Source organism: Bos indicus x Bos taurus, chromosome 25 (genome assembly GCF_003369695.1).
Source record: "Bos indicus x Bos taurus breed Angus x Brahman F1 hybrid chromosome 25, Bos_hybrid_MaternalHap_v2.0, whole genome shotgun sequence".
Taxonomy (NCBI): domain Eukaryota; kingdom Metazoa; phylum Chordata; class Mammalia; order Artiodactyla; family Bovidae; genus Bos; species Bos indicus x Bos taurus.
The window spans coordinates 33,936,164-33,957,457 of record NC_040100.1 but is presented as its reverse complement, the minus strand read 5'-3'; the positions used below and the strand labels follow the sequence as shown (position 1 = coordinate 33,957,457).

At 44.2% G+C, this 21,294-nt stretch overlaps 1 protein-coding gene across 2 annotated transcripts in view; it reads right to left on the bottom strand.

Moving 5' to 3' along the window:
- GRIN2A (glutamate ionotropic receptor NMDA type subunit 2A) overlaps positions 1–21,294 on the bottom strand; it is a 452,790-nt gene that overhangs the window by 78,744 nt on the left and 352,752 nt on the right. For both annotated transcript variants that reach the window (XR_003508663.1, XM_027527304.1), the window contains exons 9-11: positions 17,527–17,652; positions 13,684–13,913; positions 1,561–1,721 (exon numbers count right to left, since the gene is read on the bottom strand). Coding sequence is in view for 1 of the 2 variants with exons in the window: in XM_027527304.1 (XP_027383105.1) it covers positions 1,561–1,721; positions 13,684–13,913; positions 17,527–17,652 (517 nt within the window). In the remaining variant the exon portion in view is untranslated. The remainder of the gene's footprint in view (positions 1–1,560; positions 1,722–13,683; positions 13,914–17,526; positions 17,653–21,294) is intronic.

The window sequence follows — 21,294 nt, the reverse complement described above, 5'->3', positions numbered from 1 at the left end:
TCCCCAGCTAACTCAATTGGCTATATAGTACTATACTGTAATAGGTTTATAATACTTTTTGTGCAAATAATGCATAAAAAACAAACAAGTGCAAAAAATTAAGAAAACATTTCTAATCTTACAGGACAGTGCCTTGAAAAGTACTGTAGTCCGGGACAACAGCTGGCATACAGGGGCTGGCACTGAGTGAACAGGCAAGAAAAGTTACCGACTGGAGGAGGGAGAGGAGGTGGGAGATGGGAGAGCTGAAGGATCTGGGTGGTTAGGTCAGTTGAACAAAGTCATGGAGCTGCATATTTAACACTTGTACGTTTTCTGAATTTTTGTTATGCCTTTCAGTAAGTTTTTAAAAAGTCATGAGCAGTGTGTGAATGAGTTTTGGATAAGTAACAGGCTCGACTTCTAAATAAATGCTCTCCCAGCCCCTGTTGAGATACCAACAGATCCTAAGGAGACTGCAAGACAAAATGCCATTGGCCTCAGCTCCTGGAAATGATGCAGAAATCCGGGCATGATGCAGAGGGGTCCCTCCGCCCCACGGGAAAAAAAGCAGCAGCAAGACCTTCTCAATGCCTGGCAGAACAGCCAAGAGAAAGAGGCTGTGTGTTAATCTGCAAGGAGAATACACTGCAGCCCATTTTACTTGTCAGAAATCCTGAGAGCTGAGAGGGTACATGTAAGTTAATTTTCTGGATAAGCAAAAATTTCCTCTTTAAACAATCCCACCATTTAAAGCAAAATTATTTTTAATGGAACCCTTTCAAAAACACATTTCACACATCCCTGACTTTTCAAAAAGTTGAAGAGTCCACAGAATAGAATTTAACCTTTACACCAAATAACACTAGCAATTAGGTCCCGTTTCAGTGCCAGGCACTATCTGAAATGCTTTACAGTAAATTTCCTCTTAATCCTCATAAAACCCCTAAGAATTAGGTCTTATCATCATTCCCACTTCACATATGAGACTGAGGGTGATTGATTAACTGTCTGAGGTCATAAAACAGGTCTTCTGTTTACAGCCTCAGTTATTTCGCATCTGCTAACTTCCACCATGCCAACAGGTAGACGAGAATGTTCACTGTTCCTCTAGAGAGACTGAGTTCTCACTGCTTTTCTCTCCATATTTCCTTTCTCCTTCCTCAATGTGACACTCATCTACAGAAGGCTACACCTCATAAACTCCTACCTAAAATCAGATAAAAATTGATAGCACTTTGTTTTCACCACTTTATATAAATTCCATCTCCTTAGATCTTCCTATGGCTAAAATAATCCCACTGAGTTGGTCCAACTTCTTTATCAGTTTAAGAGATCCCACTGGTTCTCTGCATTTCAAAGTGTCCTGGATTTGCTTTTTGCTTAATACAACTCGGAAGGAAGGCTTGGACTCTCATCAGATTAACAAAAAACAGCCCTCAGCGGGGGGCCTCCTTGACCTCCAGCTCTTGAGAAATTACAATGGGGAAACAGACAAGCACCGAGGCGCGCAGTCATTGTCTGTAAGGCGCGTGGGCGTGGACAGGCAGGCCTGCAGAGCAAAAGAAAAACCATCCTTACCCTGTTTTCAAGCTGACCAAGGCGTCCTCGACTCCCTTCTGGTTAAATTTGGTCATGTACTGGTGCATGTAGGGGTAGTTGTTCCGGATGTTTCTCTCCGTACTGCCATTGGGCACCGTGCCAAATCGAAAGGGCGGGGAATAGTCGTGAGGTCTCTGAAACTGCAGAGAGACAGAGAGAGAGAGCAGGAGGAGAAAGAAGAGTCAGCCATCCTCTGCCTCGTGTCAGGAGTCAAACATCGGCACGCATCACCGCAGGACAGAAGAAACCCATTCATTTCTGTGCTTTCTTTCTGCTTAATCACACCTTCCAGTTGTCTGGGAGCTCCAGGAAGTCAGAAACAGAGTCTGTCTTGTTCCCCACTGTTCCCTGGAGCCCAGCATAGGGCCCAGCTGGGTGTGCAATAGATGCCCGCTGGATGGCATTTTAGAGAGACTGGCCTAGTGGTAGGGACACAGGGAGAAGCCGGGAAATGCTAGTTGAGCTGGAGTTAATGCATGACGTTAGCTCATTCATCAGTTTTACAGTGACATTTTCTGAGATCCTCATCAATCACTCCCATCCCTGGACTCCATTTACAATTCCTTCCAGTACATTCCAAAAGAAGATGATGAAGGGGAGCAGAATTTGCCATCCCCAAATATGCCTCTCTGGCATATGGATTTTTGGGGGGCTGGTTATTTTTTTTTTAAGATACAGCAGACACAGGAGAAACTGGAAACTGAGTCCAAGTTAACCTTTTTGGAAGAAGCAAAAATCTTACATTTATAAGGGTGTCTTCCTCTCTGTAACCTGGAAGAGGACAATGACTAAATCTCTAAAACTCTTATCAGTGGAGAAGGCAGTGACTGAAATCTGCATCACGACCACACCCTTGCTTACTTGCTTTTCTTGGTCACCTCCTAGAACCTTCCTTCCCTCCTGCCACACATCCCCAACCCTCACCGCCCTGCATCTTTCTTACGACTTCAGCTGAAGATAAAATTTAAGCTGGTGGTTTGGGCTATTTTAGGGAGTTCCTCGGTTTTCTTGGATATCTCCCATATATACAGGAGGTATACATGTTTTTCTCCTGTTAATCTGTCTTTTTTTTTTTTTAATGGGGAGTGGAGGTCTCAACCAAGAACCTAGAATGGTAGAGGGACAGTCATTTTTCTTCCCTTACAATGATTCTATGTTATCATTTACTCATTCTCTAGCCATCATTCATCTATTCATGCATGCAGGCAGGCAGTACTTATTGAGGGCCTAACACATGCCAGGGGCTTCCCTGGTGGCTCAGTGGTAAAGAATCTGCCTATCAATGGCGGAGACACAGATTCAGTCCCTGGGTTGGGAAAACCCCCTGGAGAAGGAAACGGCAACACATTCCAGTATTCTTGCCTGGGAAATCCCATGGACAGATGATCCTGGAGGCTACAGTCCATGGAGTCACAAAAGAGTCAGGCACAAGTTAGCAACTAAAACAATAGCAACCCATCCCAGGCACAATGCCAGGCTCCATGAAGGTTTCTTGAGCTGGATTCCATACTAACCATTAGCTTCCTGGGCATACCCATGTCCAGTACGGCTCCTGAGCCTCTGTAATGGCTCACTGTCCATGCTCCCCTCATCTTCCCTGACTGGCTGAGATTGTCTGTTCAGAACAGTCCTCCCCAAGATGTCCCACTTTGATCATGTGGTTATTTTTTTCACTCTGTTTATGCTGTGTTACATCAACTTATTTTCATATGTTTAATCACCTACACATTCTTGGGATAAATCTCATTTGGTCATGACATTTTATTCTTTTATATGCTCCTGCTTGATTTGGGTTGCTAGTATCTTGGTGAGGATTTTTGCATCAATATTTTTAAAAGATGTAGAGAACAAATGTACGGACACCAAGGGAGGATGCGGAGGGTGGGATGGATTGGGATTGACATATGTACAGTACTATGGATGAAACAGATGACTAATGAGAACCTACTACAGAGCACAGGGAACTCTGCTCCACGCTCTGTGGTGACCTAAATGGGAAGGAAATCCTGGGAAGAGGGGATTCACTCTGCTGTGCAGGAGAAACTAACCCAACAGTACAAAGCAACGATGAGCTTGTGCTCAGTCGCTCAGTCCTGTTTGACTCTTTGTGACCCTGTGGACTGTAGCTCGCCAGGCTCCTCTGCCCATGGAATTTATCAGGCAAGAATACTAGAGTGGGGTGCCATTTCCCACTCCAGGGGATCTTCCCAAACCAGGGATCAAACCCACGTCTCACATCTCCTGCATTTAACCTCCTGCAGGCAGGTTTTTTTTTTACCACTGAGCCACCTGGGAAGACCCAAAGCAACAAGACATTGGCCCATCATTTTCTTTCCCTTGTGATATCTTTGTTTACTTTATTATCAAGGAAAAATACTGGCTTCATAGAATAAGTTAGGAAGTGTTTCCTTACTCTCTATTTTTCTGAAGAGTTTGAGAAGGATTGGTGTTAATTCTTCTTTAAACTGGTAAAATTTACCAGTGAAGCTGTCTGGTCCTGAATTTTTCCATTCTTTAAAAATTTTTTTTTTATTGAACTGGAGTTGATTTACAATATTGTGTGAGCTTCTGGTATACAGCAAAGTGATTCGTCATATATACATATTCTTTTCCATTATAGTTTATTACAAGATGTTGAACGCAGTTCCCTGGGCTATACAGTAGGACTTGCCATTTATGTTTTATATACAGTAGTTTGTATCTGCTAATCCCAAGCTCCTAATTTATCCCTCCCCCAGATACGCCAATTTGGCATGTGAATTATTTTGAGCTGAAGGCATTCGAGATCCCATGGGCTCAAGAGAAACTTTTCCCCCTTCCCTCAAAGAATTTAAACTGGGGGCCTTGCCCGTAAGAAGAATGATTATCAGAAATAAGATTTTATGACCTGTGACAGGCAAACATTTAATTACTGAACATCTGCTCTTCTCACCATCCTGTGAATCACCCACCTCCCTCTACAGCCCCAGGCTCCTACTCTACTTTTTAGCTTGGGATGGCACATCTTCCTGATTTTATCTTTCTGTCTCTGAACCTCTCATGTAAGGCAGCGGGGGGTGGGAGGGCGTTCCTGTGCATTCAAAATTAAATTAGAGTTTCTCCTGTTGGTCTGCCACACGTTAATTTAATTCTAAGACCAGGCAGAAGAATCCAGAAGGAGAGAGAAAGGTTTTCTTCCTCTCTGACATCTGCTCACATCTTCAGTGTTTGGGGTAATCTAATCAGATTAGGCGAAGAGAAGACTGGGTCTAAGTCCTGGAAATACAGTTAAAATCTAGAGACAGCACAAGGCGATGGTTATTAAGTGTGAGCTCAGCTTCACAGGTTCCAAAATCAGTCCCTTACGGACTGTGGAGTCTTAGTGAAGTCACTTCCCTTCCCACTGTTTCCACTTATTTCCTGTCGGCAGAGTAGGAAACTCATCAGTACTTCCCTCTTGGGGTCAATGCTGCTGCTGCTAAGTCACTTTAGTCGTATCTGACTCTGTGAGACCCCAGAGACAGCAGCCCACCAGGCTCCCCCGTCCCTGGGATTCTCCAGGCAAGAACACTGGAGTGGGTTGCCATTTCCTTCTCCAATGCATGAAAGTGAAAAGTGAAAGTGAAGTCGCTCAGTCGTGTCCGACTCTTCACGACCCCATGGATTGCAGCCTACCAGGCTCCTCCATCCATGGGATTTTCCAGGCAAGAGTACTGGAGTGGGGTGCCATTGCCTTCTCTGCTTGGAGTCAATGGGAAGATTTAAAATTACAGCGTTTGTCAAGTAATAAGAATAGTATCTAGAACAGAAGAAGCACTCACAAAATAAAACTGTTCATAGCTAGTGGTAGTGGGAAGCCACTGTATAACACAGGGCACCAGCCTGGGGCTCTGTGATGACATAGAGGGGTGGGATGAGGGGGTAGGAGGGAGGCTCAAAAGAAAGGGGATCTATATATATGATTACAGCTGATTCGTCTTGTTGCAAGGCAGGAATCAACACAACATTATAAAGCAATTATCTTCCAATTAAAAACAAATTTTAAAATTTTTAAGTAAATTAAAAAAATAAAACTCTCACTTTTCATTTCTACCATCATCCTGGGAAAAAAAATGTAACCTGGACCTCATTTTTCTATGAAATATGGAATTCTGGAACCAGAAAGTGATGATAATATGACTTAACACTTCTTGAGGACTCGGCTGGGGTCAGCAATGTGCCAAGAATGTTAACAAATATTGGCTCATTTAATACAACAACCCTGTGTGTGTGTTAGTCACTCAGTCTTTTCTGACTCTGAGGCCATGTGGACTGCAGCCTGACAGGCTCCTCTGTCCGTGGAATTCCCCAGGCAAGAATACTGGAGTGGGTTGCCATTCCCTTCTCCAGGGGATTTTCTTGACCCAGGGATCAAACTCAGGTCTCCTACATTGACAGGCAGATTCTTTACCACCTGATCTACCAGGGAAACCCTAAAACAACTCTGCCAGGAAACTAACCTTCAAGGCTTGGTTTCACAGATGAGGAAACCAAGGCTCACAGAGGTTACATGACCTTCTTAAGATTGTTGTTGCTGTTCAGTCACTAAGTCATGTCTGACTCTTTGTGACCCCATGGACTGCAGCACACCAGGCTTCCCTGTCCTTCACCATTTCCCAGAGTTTGCTCAAACGTAGCTCCATTGAGTCCATGATGCCATCCGACCATCTCATCCTCTGTCGTCCCCTTTTCCTCCGGCCCCAAATCCTTCCCAGCATCAGTGTCTTTTCCAGTGAGTTGGCTCTTCACATCAGGTGACCAAAGTGTTCTTAAGATTACACTCCTTGTAAGCAGCCCTAAGGTCTGAACTCTATCAATCCTCCGGGACCCTCACTAGTGATCTCTCCTCTTTTAGAGGTGAGGACCTTGTAACCCAGAGGGAAGAACAGCCAGTGAACCTCTGGCAGCACCAGCACTGGGGTCCAGAGGTCTCTCAGAGTCCCAGGCCAGCACGTCTTCCACGGAACTGAGAGCTGCCCAAGGAAGCGTCCAAGTTTACCCCAGGGTGAGGCCCGTGGAAACCATTATTCCTTTTTCCAGACTCACACTTCATTTCACTGTTAATTAAAATTTCCAGCTGCAGATTGTCCCCCTTAAATTAGGCATGCTGCTGCCTAATAAGCAGCCATAACTGGATTGGGGGGAAGTATCCATACATTGTCCAAATGAGATCCTCCTGCTGGGAGCCTTGCATTGGGAGTGTGTGTGTGTTTGTGTGTGTGTGCAGACAACAGAATGCTCTTTGCACTCACTCAGGCAAGTGGCGTCACAACCCATCACCTCAGAGGGGGAGGCGCTACCCCAGCGCAATGGCATGGCAGCTGTCTGCTCGGGGGCACAAAGGCAGCGGCTCTGCTCATAAATCTAGGCCTTGAAGCAGCCGCTCTCAATCTCCTGAGACATCGATGGCCTGTTTGCCTAACTGCCTTCCCCTTCACTCACCATCTGTAGCTGAGGAGGCTCGCAGCTCTTTGAGATCCTTTCCTTCTTTGCCTTTGGTTTGCAGAACAATACAGAGAGGGAGTCCGCCTAGGGGATGAATTTCTACACTTCTCTGGCCTTGACTGTACCATCACCCACTCTAAACTCAGCCTGACACCCAGATGGGGGAAACTTTTCCTGTTCAACTAAAGGCTGTCAAACTTTTAAAAGCATGACTCATGACACATCTTCCATCTCTGCCCTGCACACACACAGACACATACCACATCACAGCACACTTTCTACCTGGGATTATCCTCTAACGTCAGCCATGGTGAACTACATTTTTAATGGCCACCATCTGTAAATTAATGTCACGACTCCCTAAAGCGTCCTAACCTACAGTGTGACAAATAGCTAGGGGCAAGGATGATGCTTGCAGGAAGCCCAGGCCCTAGTGTTAAGGGCACCCTCTGTGTTTCTTCAGTTCAGTTCCATCCCTCATTTGTGTCTGACTCTTTGCAACCCCATGGACTGCAGCACACCAGGCTTCCCTGTCCATCACCAACTCCTGGAGCTTGCTCAAACTCATGTCCATCGAGTCGGCGATGCCATCCAACCATCTCATCCTCTGTTGTTCCCTTCTCCTCCTGCCTTCAAAATTCCCCAGCATCAGGGTCTTTACCAATGAGTCAGTTCTTCACATCAGGTGGCCAAAGTATTGGAGTTTTCGGCTTCAGCATCAGACCTTCCAATGAATATTCAGGACTGATTTCCTTTAGGATTGACTGGTTGGATCTCCTTGCAGTTCAAGGGACTCTCAAGAGTCTTCTCCAACACCACAGTTCAAAAGCATCAATTCTTTGGTGCTCAGCTTTCTTCACAGTCCAACTCTCACATCCATACACGACCACTGGAAAAACCATAGCTTTGACTAGATGGACCTTTGTTGGCAAAGTAATGTCTCTGCTTTTGAATATGCTGTCTGGATTGGTCATAACTTTCCTTCCAAGGAGTAAGCGTCTTTTAATTTCATGGCTGCATTCACCATCTGAAGTGATTTTGGAGCCCTCCAAAATAAAGTCAATCACTGTTTTCACTGTTTTCCCGTCTATTTGCCATGAAGTGATGGGACTGGATGCCATGATCTTAGTTTTCTGAATGTTGAGCTTTAAGGCAACTTTGTCACTCTCCTCTTTCACTTTCAACAAGAGGCTTTTTAGTTCCTCTTCACTTTCTGCCATAAGGGTGGTGTCATCTGTATATCTGAGGTTGTTGATATTTCTCCTGGCAATCTTGATCCCAGCTTGTGCTTCATCCAGCCCTGCTTTTCCCATGATGTACTCTCTATGTGTTTCTTACAGGAATGGATTTCCAAGGTAACTTTCTTCCAGAGAGTTGAGAGTGCAGAAGAAACAAATGTGGGCTCCAGCCCAGGAAGGGGTGGTGCAGAGGTCTCCTCCATCAATAAGATCACGTGTGTTCATGCTAAGTTGCTTCAGTCGTGTCTGACTCTTTGCAACCCTTTGGACTGTAGCCTGCCAGGTTCCTCTGTCCATTGGATTTCTCAGACAAGAATACTGGAGTGGGTTGCTATTTCCTATTTCAGAGCATCTTCCCAATCCAGGGAGTGAACCCGTGTCCCTGTGTCCCCTGCACTGGCGGATTCTTTACCACTGAGCCACCTGGGGAGCCACGTGCTTCCGGATGTAGCATCAAACTGCCCCAGCCCTTAAGAGGGTGGAGAGGCTCAGAGGCCTCCACTCAGCCAATGAGGGTGGTGAACGGGGCTCACCCAGCATGACTCCATGAGAACACATTCGTGGGCTCATCCACAAGGTTCAGTCCCCGAACTCCCTCTATCGCTGTCGGTGCAATAACATTCCAGACCCCAGAAAGGAGGGATGGTTCGAATCAGGCAACGGTGATGGTCAAGAGGAGGGGGAGGAGAAGAAGGAGCGGGGAGAGGCAGCAGAGAGGGGCTGGAGGAGTGGGGAGGCGAGGGAAGAAAGAACATTTATAACAGGATTACCTGCCACGTGCCAGGCACGGTGTGAGGATTACCCCTAATCCTCATATCAACCTTGCCAGAACGGTATTAAACCCCTCTATCAGGAAATTAGGCCATGGAGAGACAGACACTCTGAAGGCCATACAACTACTATATGGCAGGCCAGGATTTGAACTTAGATTCGTTTGACCCCTATGGTGTTGCTTTTTCCAATACAGCAATCTGTCTCCCAGAGACAGATTTCAGCAACCATGGTAACACCCAACATTTTGAAAATGGTTGCCACCAACATTCCAACTTCTTTAATAATTTCGAGGGGGATGAATTCCTCTATGTATAATTTAACCCCAAGGTCATCTGAGCACACCATGGGCTTCAACAGCAAGCACTAATGCTGCAAATGGCTGAAAAGTATTATAAACCTGAGTTGTTACATAGATACTCATGATTAAAACAAACAAAAAATAAATACACTTGCATACAGTATTAAAATAAATTGATTCAATATAGATTTTTATTTTGCAGACTTTCTTGGTGTATTTGCCATTAATCTTCTGGGAGCACTTAGCTTATTTACTCCAGGAATTTTGCTGTTTATTTAATTGTATCAAACATTTAATTAAAAGAGCTATCCGCTTGCTGCTAACGCTCTGAGCATGGAAGCTGAGCCGTGTCTCATGAGGATACAGTATCTGTTACTAGGTGTTTCCAAGTCAGAGAAGGTCAGTGGAATTATTAGTGGTTCTAATTAGTTTTCCCACAAGCAGTCATGTTATTAGACCTAAAACTAGGTAGCAAGGGACTTTTTTTTTTCTCCTTGCTGTTGAAAATAGCATCAGAAAGTAAAATATGCTGCCAACTACTTTCTGTTTTAAAAAAGTGTTTATTTAGTTTACTTGGCTGTGCCAGGTCTGAGTTGCATGTGGGATCCAGCTTCCTGACCAGGGATTGAACCCCGGGCCCCCTGCACTGGGAGCAGAGTCTTAGCCACTGGACCACCACACAGTCCCTGCATGTTCCGCTCTGTGCAACCCCACAGACTGTAGCCCACCAGGCTCCTCTGTCCATGGGATTCTCCAGGCAAGAACACTGGAGTGGGTTGCCATTCCCTTCTCCAGGGGATCTTCCAACCCAGGGATCAAAACTACATCTCCTTCAGCTCCACTACTGAGCCACCAGGGAAGTCCAAAGAAGTCCCTACAGATTATTAATACTTTCTTGAAATATCTTCTCATCCGGAACATGGTTTCCCACTGCTTCCAATGTTCCTCTGGTCACTTATTCTAGGAACTATACATTTGCTCCCATATATGATGTAATTGGATCTGTAGAGGATTTCATTGGCTACGGGGAACATTCTCACTGGCAGCTTCCTTTTATCCTCACAGCAACTATGACTCCCAAATGTTCAGAGAGGAGCTAGCAGGCACAGCAAAGTTACACAACAATAAAGGTATCACACAGCTGGTACATGGCAGAGAGGAAAGGAAACCCAACTTTCTTGACTCCAAGTAGATGGCTTTCTCTGCTGCCCCCAGATACACTTAAGGTGAGCCAAGGAATTGAGTGAACATGATTTATGAAGGAAGGGCTCCAGGAGAAATCAGGAAGGATATGGGGGAAGGAGGTTAGGGAAGGGGAGGAAGCCAGGCAAGGGTGTGACTGTGGGCAAAGTCTTAACATCAGCCTGAACCCACAGGGAGCTCAAGAGTAAACTGCACCTCGGAGTTTTCCCAGAAGCAACAGAGTAGCTGGCTTTCGTACTCTCACCCTGGTTAGTCATTGGTTACAGGAAGGTCAATGCTTTCTAACTGTGGTGCTGGAGAAGACTCTTGAGAGTCCATCAGACTGCAAGGAGATCAAACCAGTCAATCCTAAAGGAAATCAACCCTGAATATTTATTGGAAGGACTGATGCCAATGTTAAAGCTCTGATACTTTGGCCACCTGATATGAAGAGCCAACTCACTAGAAAAGTCCCTGATGCTGGGAAAGATTGAGGGCAGGAGGAGAAGTGGGTGATAGAGGAAGAGATGCTTGGATGGCATCATAGACCCAATGGACTTGAGTTTGAGCAAATTCCAGGAGATGGTGAAGGACAGGGAACCCTGATGTGCTACAGTCCATGGGGTCACAAGGAGTCAGACATGACTTAGCGATTGAACAACAACAATAATATCCAGGCATCCACTGTTTTGCTGCTGCAAGATAATTGCTCTCTGAAGGTCCCTGAGCCTTCATCAGCAAAGGTGAGGCTGGACACAGAGTCGGGAAAGGGATCCAAGGAGCCCCAGGTGGGTGCCTACAGGCCCAACCCACCATGCCTTTCTCACTCAGTTAGCAAGCGTGCGTTGGGCATCCACTCAGTGCCACAGAACCCTGTCGCCCCCTCCCACCAAGTCTATTTTAATCTCATCAGTGTTCTCTCCTTTACAGCACTTACTCCTGCCCGGAATTTCCTTGTCCGTTACATTTACTCAGGTGCTGTTTATTTCTTCCTATCGGAATTTAAGTTTCACAGGAGCACAAGCCCAGGCTGCCAAGTTGACCACGGTGACCAGGAAGATTCTCCCAAGAGGTGGTAGTTCCCCTAAAACCTGGAAGTCCAGGAGGAGTCGTCCACGAGAATAAGGGGGGAAGAACATTCCAGGCAGAGGACCTGAGAAGTGCAAGGGCACTGTGGTGGAAACACTTGGATGCCTAAGGGACAGAGAGGGGGCCTCCGCAAGCCAGAGGGAGGGGACACATGGGGATGGGCCAGCAAGCGCAGGGCGTGGTCACCACGATGAGGACAGTGGCATTCACTCAAGAGGCATTTCTGATGGGGAGCCATCAGGGAGGCCAAGGACCCCCGAGGGTGATGGTGCCTCTGTGAAGGTGACTCACCCCAGCACCGCCCCCCCACCATCTCTCTGATGACAGGCCTCTCTGCACTTCGTTCAACCACCCTGTAAGTCACGGATAAGCTGTTAAAGGCTCTTCATGGGCTGATTTTCTATTCAGCGGTCTGCTGATGAATGCCGAAAGGATATATGTAGCCTTATGCCAACAAGACATGATAGTGAGATTTTATAAAGAGACAAATTATACTCGCACGCAAGACAGAAAATCTTTGCAACACAGCAAGTCCCCGTGCTGCTGAGCTTAGCACGTCAGGGTCTGCTTCCTGAGACTAAAATTTCAATAGAAGGACGTACCCAGTTTACCTCCTTTCTTCCTCCCTGTGCATTTCTGAGTAGCTACTCACTCCCCACAGCCCTCGTTACATGGCACTGGGGAACGGAGAGAGCAGGTGTTAACATTCCTGTCTCCCTGGTGGTGGGAAGCACAGACACACACGAGGGAGGCCTGGAGCTGTGTCTGAGTAAACGGAACTGGTGGGAAGTGAAAAATCGGCCCTGTATTCCTTTTGCATCCCTTGAAGAAATTTCAGGTGAGTCAGGAGTGCTGGGCTGATTGGTTATGTGGCGAAAAGGAAATGTCAGTTTCATATCCGGGCAGGGCTAAGAGAAGGGCTTCGCTGGTTGCTCAGCAGTAAAGAATCTGCCTGCCAGTGCCGGAGACTTGGGTTCGATCCCTGAGCCAGGAAGATTCCCAGGAGGAGTAAATGGCTACCTGTTCCAGTATTCTTGCCTGGAGAATCCCATGGACAGAGGAGCCTGTCTGTCCTCACCGGGCAACAGCCTGTCCCTCACCAGGCAACAGTCAGGTCACAAAGAATCAGACACGACTGAGCATGCGTGCAGGGCTTAGAGAGGACTTTTGTTTTCAAGGCAGAAATGAAGAATCCAAGGCAAGGAGCATGAGAGACTCATATAAAGTCACAAAACTAGGAGGTACCTATAGCTGAGAGCTTCACCCAAGATTCTCCTGGTCCAAGGTTAATGGGTTTTCCTCACCATCATCCTCTCCACGACAAGATGAGTGAAGTTGCTCAGTCGTATCCTACTCTTTGCGATCCCATGGACTGTAGCCCACCAGGCTTCTCTGTCCATGGAATTTTCCAGGCAAAAGTACTGGAGTGGGCTGCCATTTCCTTTTCCAGGGGATCTTCCCGATTCAGGGATCAAACCCAGGTCTCTCACATTGCAGGCAGACACTTTACCGTCTGAGCTACCGGGGAAGCCTCTGCCCTAAGCTGTGACATGAGTCACAGAGCTCAGAAAGCATCATGAACACAATCATGTAAATATGAGGGGTGATAATGGGGGAAACTACATTCCCAAATTAGATCTGGACTTTTTAAGACTTAGGAGAGCTAAGCTTAAGCTTCTATTCCTGAAAACTTTCAAAATATGCCCAATGGAGTTAAGAGGAAAAGAAAATCCCCCTAGGTTTGTGCTTTTGAGTTGATGATTTGGGTGATGGGAGTCTGATTTACTTCCTCTATTGTTCAGTCACTCAGTCATGTTCAACTCTTTGCAACCCCATGGACTGCAGCATGCCAGGCTTCCCTGTCCTTTGCCATCTCCCGTAGTTTCCTCAAACTCAGGTCCATTGAGTCGGTGATGCCATCCAACCATCTCATCCCTAGTAGCCCCCCTCTCCTCCTGCCCTCAGTTGGCTCTTGGAAAACTCACTGGAAAACATCCTCTGAGCAGGGAACACTTAACATCAACTCCTCAGGCAGAGATGAAAGCAAAGTGACCTTACCTTTTTGTCACTGAGGCCAGTCACTTGGTCCACAAACTCCTCCTGGATCATGAAGGCAGCCAGGTTGGCTGTGTAGCTGGCCAGGAAGATGACGGCGAAGAAGGCCCACACGGACACCATGATCTTGCTGGTGGTCCCTTTAGGATTCTGGACAGGCACGGAGTTGTTGAATACCAGGCCCCAGAGGAGCCAAATAGCTTTTCCAATTGTAAAAGAAGGCCCATGGGGTGCTGCAAATGACAGGAAGGACATTCTCAGCGCATCCTCAAAACACACACTTGGGAGCATGCACTGGCCCCAGCAACCCTGAAGGCTGTCAGAAGACAAGTGTATCTCATCACTGTCCTGGGACCACAGCCACGAGTTCTTTTTTTCTCTAAAAATTAGCGTTCTTCCCACATTTCTGTATTGCTGACTTTTGGCCACATATCTTAAAAGAAAAGGAAAGAAAGGAAGACAGACAGAGAGGAAGGGAGGGAGGTAGAGGAGGGAGAGAAGAAGGAAGGGAAGAAGCAAGAAAGAAAGGAAGGAAGGAGGAAGTGAAGAAAGAAATTTACAAAGGAAGGAGGAAAGAATGAAGGAATAGAGGGAGGGAGGAAGGAAAGAAGGAAGAGAAAATGGTTATGAAAATTCAGGCTTGAATTACAAGTAGTGTTATGACCTGTTTTAAATGTGGATTTAATTTGACTTCCTTTTGGTGGGTACATGGATGGTCTTACCAAAAAAACAGGTGCCTATGGGCTGATTCGGTATGCATGGGTTGTGATATTGTATAAGAACCATGCAATTCAGAGGGACTGATGTTTGATATTCTAATCTGATTGTCCCTAGCAATGGCTCCTGTTCAAACTCAGATGTAAGATGTGCACAATGTAGAAATTAAACCAAACTAAAACGCTCTCCAAATGGAGACATTAAGGAACCGAACAATAGCGCTTAATTCTCCTAACACTTCACAGATGGGAGACATTTGGTTGCAGGGTCATTGAAAATGAACTCTGATATCACAGCACTTCTTCTCCCTCTGTGTATTCTTAAGATTCTTAAGTGTTCCTTGCAACAGACTTAACTAAAGAGGCAGAACAATATGCCAGAATTTATTGGGGAGGAGAATATGCAGGCTGTAAAACACACATGTTAGAGCTTTCAAGCTGTTTTTGTGCAAAGGAGAAAAAAAACTCAATTTATGCCCTCATTTCATGGGGAAAAGAGTCTTCCTTTAACAGAAGGTTAATTTTTATGTCATTTAAGTAAATGAAGATATGAAAAAATGATCTACTTAGACTTCAGTTGGTGATGCACATGGAGTGGGCAATAAATAAGAGGCAGAAGTGAATCCAGATTGATGGAAGTTATGAAGTTCTGGGCAGAGAGCCTAACTAGGAAGCAGGCTTTCTGTACATGGAGGGCAAACTCAGGCTACAGCAATACTTACAATATCCATATACAGCACATTAAAGAGAAGGCAACTAATTCTATTATCCTCAACCTCAAGCTCTCTGCTTTCTCTTTGCCTCATTTTATGAGCTCTGGGCTTATACCCAAGAGGCTGAGAACTCTGCAAAAAATAATTAGAGTCGATCCAGTCAACTCCATGAACTACTTAATTTTATTAGGGTTGCCTGTTGATCAGAAGTGATATCTATTTGGGAATCAGAAATGGGCCGTTGCAGGGTAGCTGTCTGAGACATTTAGGAATTCCTGATTAATATATTTCCTGAATCATATAATTCCCCCCCCCACCAAAGGACTGAAATGTAACAAAAACCTATTTTGTGCAAGGAAATAAGTAGCTGTCACTTCCTGAGGGTTTCTACATGTGGATGAGCAGAAAACAAAAAGCCTCCAGGTGACGGAAAGGCTGGGGAATTTGCACACTAGATTCCTTCCTTCACAACAGTGTGTGCTCTGGCCAAAGGAGAATGTATTGTACATGATGGCCTTTGGGTAGTTTTTTATTAACATCTTCCAAAATACATTTCAAATGTGTCCATTCACCTCCATCTCCATCATCTCCGTCCAAGCCCAAACCACTGTAATTCTTTCTCTTGGAAACCTACAGCACCTTCCTTAACTAGTCTCCCTCTTTCTACATCATCTCGATAGAATGTTGTTCTTCACTCACTCAGTTGTGTCCGACTCTGTGACCCCATGAACTGGGCAGCTTATATTGACAGATAATAATTTTGATGGATAGAAACTGACCTTTATGCACTATACAGGTATGTATTCTGCCTTTTCCCTGCCACTGTATTTTGAAGAAAGTCTGAAATGCTTACCACTGACTTTGTCTTATACCACTGTCTACCTCACTTAGGTCTTTTCTGTTTCTTGGGCAGGTCAAGATTGATCCTGTGCCAAAGACTTTGTATCTGCTAAGATACAAGACTTTATAAAGCCTGCATAGAAGGCTTTTCCCTCAGTTTTCCATAGGTTGGAATCCTCATCCTTCAGGTCTCAACTCAAGCATCATCCCTTCCTGAAGCTCTGTCCTTCTTGATCATCACATTTAAGATGTGCTCAAATCCCATAATTTTTCCCCCGTCTTCTTGAAATTAACTACAATCTGTGATTATTCATGTATGCAGTTGACATATTATCTCCACAACTAAATTATGAGTTCCCCAAGGGTCAGGAACTCTCTATCCAATTTATCACATTACCCTCCTGCTCCAGTACCGGGCACTCAATAAATAATCATCAAATAAATGCACGAATTCACACACAACACAAACTCTGATTTTGCAAACATAAACATCTACTCTCCTGCAATATTATCACCCATAGAAAACTGCCTCAGGACCCAGACTGTTGGAAAGCTTCTTACTAGGTTAATTACATCACCTGTTTAGTGAAAGACTGGCAACTCTCCCACTTAAATACAACATGATTATTTAGAGCATTTTTACTCTGTTTGGTTGATGGGAGGTGATTTATGTGGTAATCACCACTCTTCAATGGTTAAGAAGGGGAGGACTTCAATAAAACTGAGTTCCCAAGAGATCCCCATGACCTGTTGGCTGTTTTCAACACTGAATCTTCCTAGTGGAAAGAACATATGGCAAAGTGCCTTGTTTTTTAATAACTGTACCTTGAAGATCTGCTATCTTCCATCATCTAAAGTCATTTTTCAGGAAACAGATTTGGTCTTGGCATCCTTCTGATACCATTTACTTAGAATGTGTTGTGCATTGAGAAAAATTCACTCAAAATTGTGTGATGTGTTTATGCATAAGACTCAGGTGTGAGCCTCTTAATAAATTATAGCCAATGAATGCATCCCAATTCAATTTTCTGCTTACTGATTGCCACTTTATCAAGTACTAATGCACTAAAGTCAGGCATTTTCAAGAGGAAAATGTAACCAGGGAAAATCACCATTTTATCATTATATTTATCATCAAATGAATGCGAGCACAATTCAGAAGTTTAGAGAATGTTCTTAACCCAGATTCTATAAAACCATTTTCTTTGCATAGACTGAAGTTGAGACTCAATAGTGGTTTTAACATTTCTTTTGATGCACATTTTGAAAGCTAATTGCCAGAAAAAACTGCTTCAAATAAGCTTTCTCAACAAATACCAGCAGTATTTACCTAACAACTACTGACTCCACATTATAGCAAGCTTAAAAATGTCTCATGTTTTAAGTCTTGTCCTTCTTTTCAGTTGAAGGGACTAACCCGTACCTGGATGGCATTGCACGTAGAATTAATGACACAGTATCATTAATATGATGGGATAGCAAGGCAGTGTAGGATCATGTGTTCTAAATCTGAAATCTTCACTGAAAGTCAATTAAACAGCATCAACTTTGAATCATGCATATGAAGGCAGGCTCACCTTTCCCTTTGGCTAGGTTTCTGTTGTATCCAACAGGACTGAAGTATTCAAAGACGAAGACAGCTATGGCTGAGACAATGAGCAGCATCACAAACATCATCACCCAGACGGAGGCGCTGAATGGTTCTGCAGATAAAAGAGGCCAGAGGGATGGAGACGTGATCAGTTACTCCTCCTCACAACCTGGGCAAGCAGGAAGCCTAGAGGTCCATTTTCAGATTCACTGAGAAACCCACTCTGGTATGAATTTTATCTTTCAAAAGAAGTTGTCATTGTGTCCTGCTTGAGGCTTGGTGACCCCATGGGCTGTAGCCCACTAGGCTCCTCTATCCATGGGATTCTCCAGGCAAGAATGCTGGAGTGGGTTGTCATTTCCTCCTCCAGGGGATCTTCCTGACCCAGGGATTGAACCTGCATCTCCTGCATTGGCAGGCAGATTCTTTACCACTGAGACACCTGGGAAGCCCTTGTCATCACTTATTCATACATATAAATCATTCTCTACTCTACAAAACACTTGGGGTATTTTATAAGACTGCATACAATAGGATAAAAATAGAGAAGAGCATATGACATTTTACAAACCAGGTCAAGGAAAATAAAAACAAAATAGAATGATAAAACCAAGGGAGAAAGTTAAAATGCAAATAAAGAAGCCATAGGGTCATAGGTAATTATAGCATCATCCAGGGAACCAAAGTTAAAGAGAAACAAGGCTAGACTCAAACAGTCAACCATAACGCTTCTGCAAACCAGCAGGAGTTTTATTTTCATTTTTATCTTAACACGCTGGAGGGATGATGTGTGGGGAATCCCAGAAGTAAAGGGAGAATTATAACCTGCAAGAAAAGGTTATAAAATTATGGGCGTAACAAGAATATTGGAAAGTCATAGTCTGCCCCCTCTGCTATTACTCTCTTCCTTTACCTTCTGCTTCAGACAGATGAGAGCTCTACAATTCAAAAATCTTGTTGAGGTTGGTAATGGGATTCAATGCAATTGAAAAGTCATTTGAGGATATTACAGTCACACAATAATTCAATGAGAACGCATCGCTTAAAGATAGAGGCAATGAGGTAGTAGATGGATGGATGGTTATTTCCCCTAAAAATAGTTTTCATCAGTTCATTTTCGTGTGGGTGTCTCAGAAGGATAGGGCGAGACACAGGGTTCTAAATCTCAGATCACTTTAGAAAGGTAGGAGATATTATGTAAAATAAATTAATGTTTTTATTAAAACTGATCAAGAATATGAAACTGAGCTGAATGGAGCCATTTTATCCATGTATGACATAGATTTGCTAGAAAATCAACTGAGAATAACATTTTTTAAATGAACATAGCTCCACCTGATCACATTTGGGGAAAAACTGCCCTTGGACACCAAGGAACTTAGAATTTTTTCATCATGAGCAAATATTTTCTAAGAATAAAATATAAAAAGCACAGTAATACCTCTGGAGTAATAGACATTTTATTATTTTTGAATTTTTTTTCTGATGAAGCTTGTAATAATAATAAAGAACTAGGCTGAGAGCAGGCCACCATTTTATTAAAGTCTGTGATTACTTAACACAGGTCATCACAAATTCCAATGTAATGAGCTTATAATATATAATAAAAAGTTAATATGTCTGAAGCTTTGACTATATTGAATAATTTTAAAACCTGAAGGGATAATTTGTAATGCAGTTTGATAGCGCAAATATGTTAAGAAGCAATAGGTACAAACATAACTTACACATAACTTAAATATACAAAATGAGCTCAAAGAAATTAATAAGACTGTAACTGAAATGTATCTTATTTTTAACTTGAGTACAAATAACATCATGTCCCTGAAATCATAGCAATTTGGTAATGAGGTTTATTCAAAAAGGAAGAGACATAAATGGAAAATTAGGAGGTTAAAAATTACTTAATATTCAAGAATAGAGATGTCACAGTAATTCTCTAGCACATTCTCTGATGGCATAGTGTATCTTACCAGAGGAGAATCACTGTAATGAGTAAAGGAGCATATACATGTAAAGTATTTGGTGGTGTGTTTTGCACTGTGTATACTCAGTTGCTTAAGTTGTCCCCGACTCTGTGTGACCCCATGGGCTGTAGCCTGCCAGGCTCCTCTCTCCATGGGATTTTCCAGGCAAGAATACTGGAGTGGGGAACCATGCCCTCCTCTAGGGGATCTTCCCGACCCAGAGATCGAACCTGAATCTTCTGTATTGCAGGAAGATTCTTTACCACTGAGCCATCAGGGAAGCCCTTGAACACTGTATACACATAATACATTAAGTGGAATAGCTGCTTGGTTCCATAGTTAAAGCCAGAATTGAGGGTGGTGGGTGTGGTGGGTGCTGTCCAGGGTCCTGAAAAAGGACTACTAGTTTAAAACGTTGGTGTTTATTCGCTAAGACGTCTCACAAAACTCACTGGAGTGTCTCACAAAACTCAAGAAACTAGTATACTCAGTATATTTACCCATTAATCAGAAAGAATATTAAAAGGTATGAATCAACAGCCGGATGGAAAGATATAGAGGACAAGGTTTGGGGAAAGAGCATGGAGTTTCTATGCCCTGTCCAGGCACACTGCTCTCCCCATACTTTCACATGCTCAGCAACCTAGTAGCTGTCCCTTTGGATTTTTATGGGACCTTCATTACATAACCGTGCGTGTGCTCAGTCACTAAGTCATGTCCAATTCTTTGCAACCCCATGGGCTGTAGCCTGCCAGGTTCCTCTGTTCATGGGATTCTCTGGGCAAGAATACTGTAGTGGGTTTCCATTTCTTTCTCCAGGGGATCTTCCTGGCCGAGGGATTGAACCCTCACCTCCTGCATTACAGGCACATTCTTTCCCACTCAGCCACCAGGGAAGCTCAGTTTAAAACATGCATACTTATTAATCTGATAACTCCTTTTCTCTGAGGGTAATGAGGACATTATTAAAAATATTAGGGGAAATCCTCCCTGAATTCTTGTACTCACAGGGCAGAATCTGAAAGACTGCAGTGAACTTCACTGGGCACCTGATATGTCCCAATCACTAACTGTTCAGAAAATCAGATGGAAAATGATCAAACAGCTTATCCCAGATGTTTTCTCACTTCGAAGTGATGACATCTGTCACTTGACTAATGAGCATGACAGATTCTGCTGTAGAATTCTGGTTTCAGGTACCCACGAGGATGGCTATTTCCAGACACCACACACACACACTCACACACCACAACAAAGCAAATCATTAGAACAATGGTGGGGCTTCCCAGGTGGCACTAGTGGTAAAGAATCCGCCTGCCAATGCAGGAGATGCAAGAGATGTAGGTTTGATCCTTAATCCCTGGTATAGGCAACCCACTCCAGTATTCTTGCCTGGAGAATGCCATGGGCAGAGGAGCCTGGCGGCTACAGCCCATGGGGCTGCAAAGAGTCGGACTTGACTGAGTGGCTGAGCACACAGAGCAGTCGTGAGCTGCCATCTGTCAGGTCTATGATGTGACCCAGAAATATTTTGAGATAGCTCTGGATTACACTCTCTACTGGCTTAAAACAGACTCAACATCTGTCTGGAAGGAACTTTAATCCAGAAGAGATTCCAGCTCAGTATGTCTGTGGATCAAAGATGCTAACCTTCTTGGGAAGTCTTTAGAGCTAACTGAATGGAAACACTGCGAGAGATGTCATCTTTGTCCTTGAAGAGTCACTGGTTACATTTTCACACAAAAGCTCAGAAGCATTACCTACAAGTGTTTCCGATGTGAGTTAAT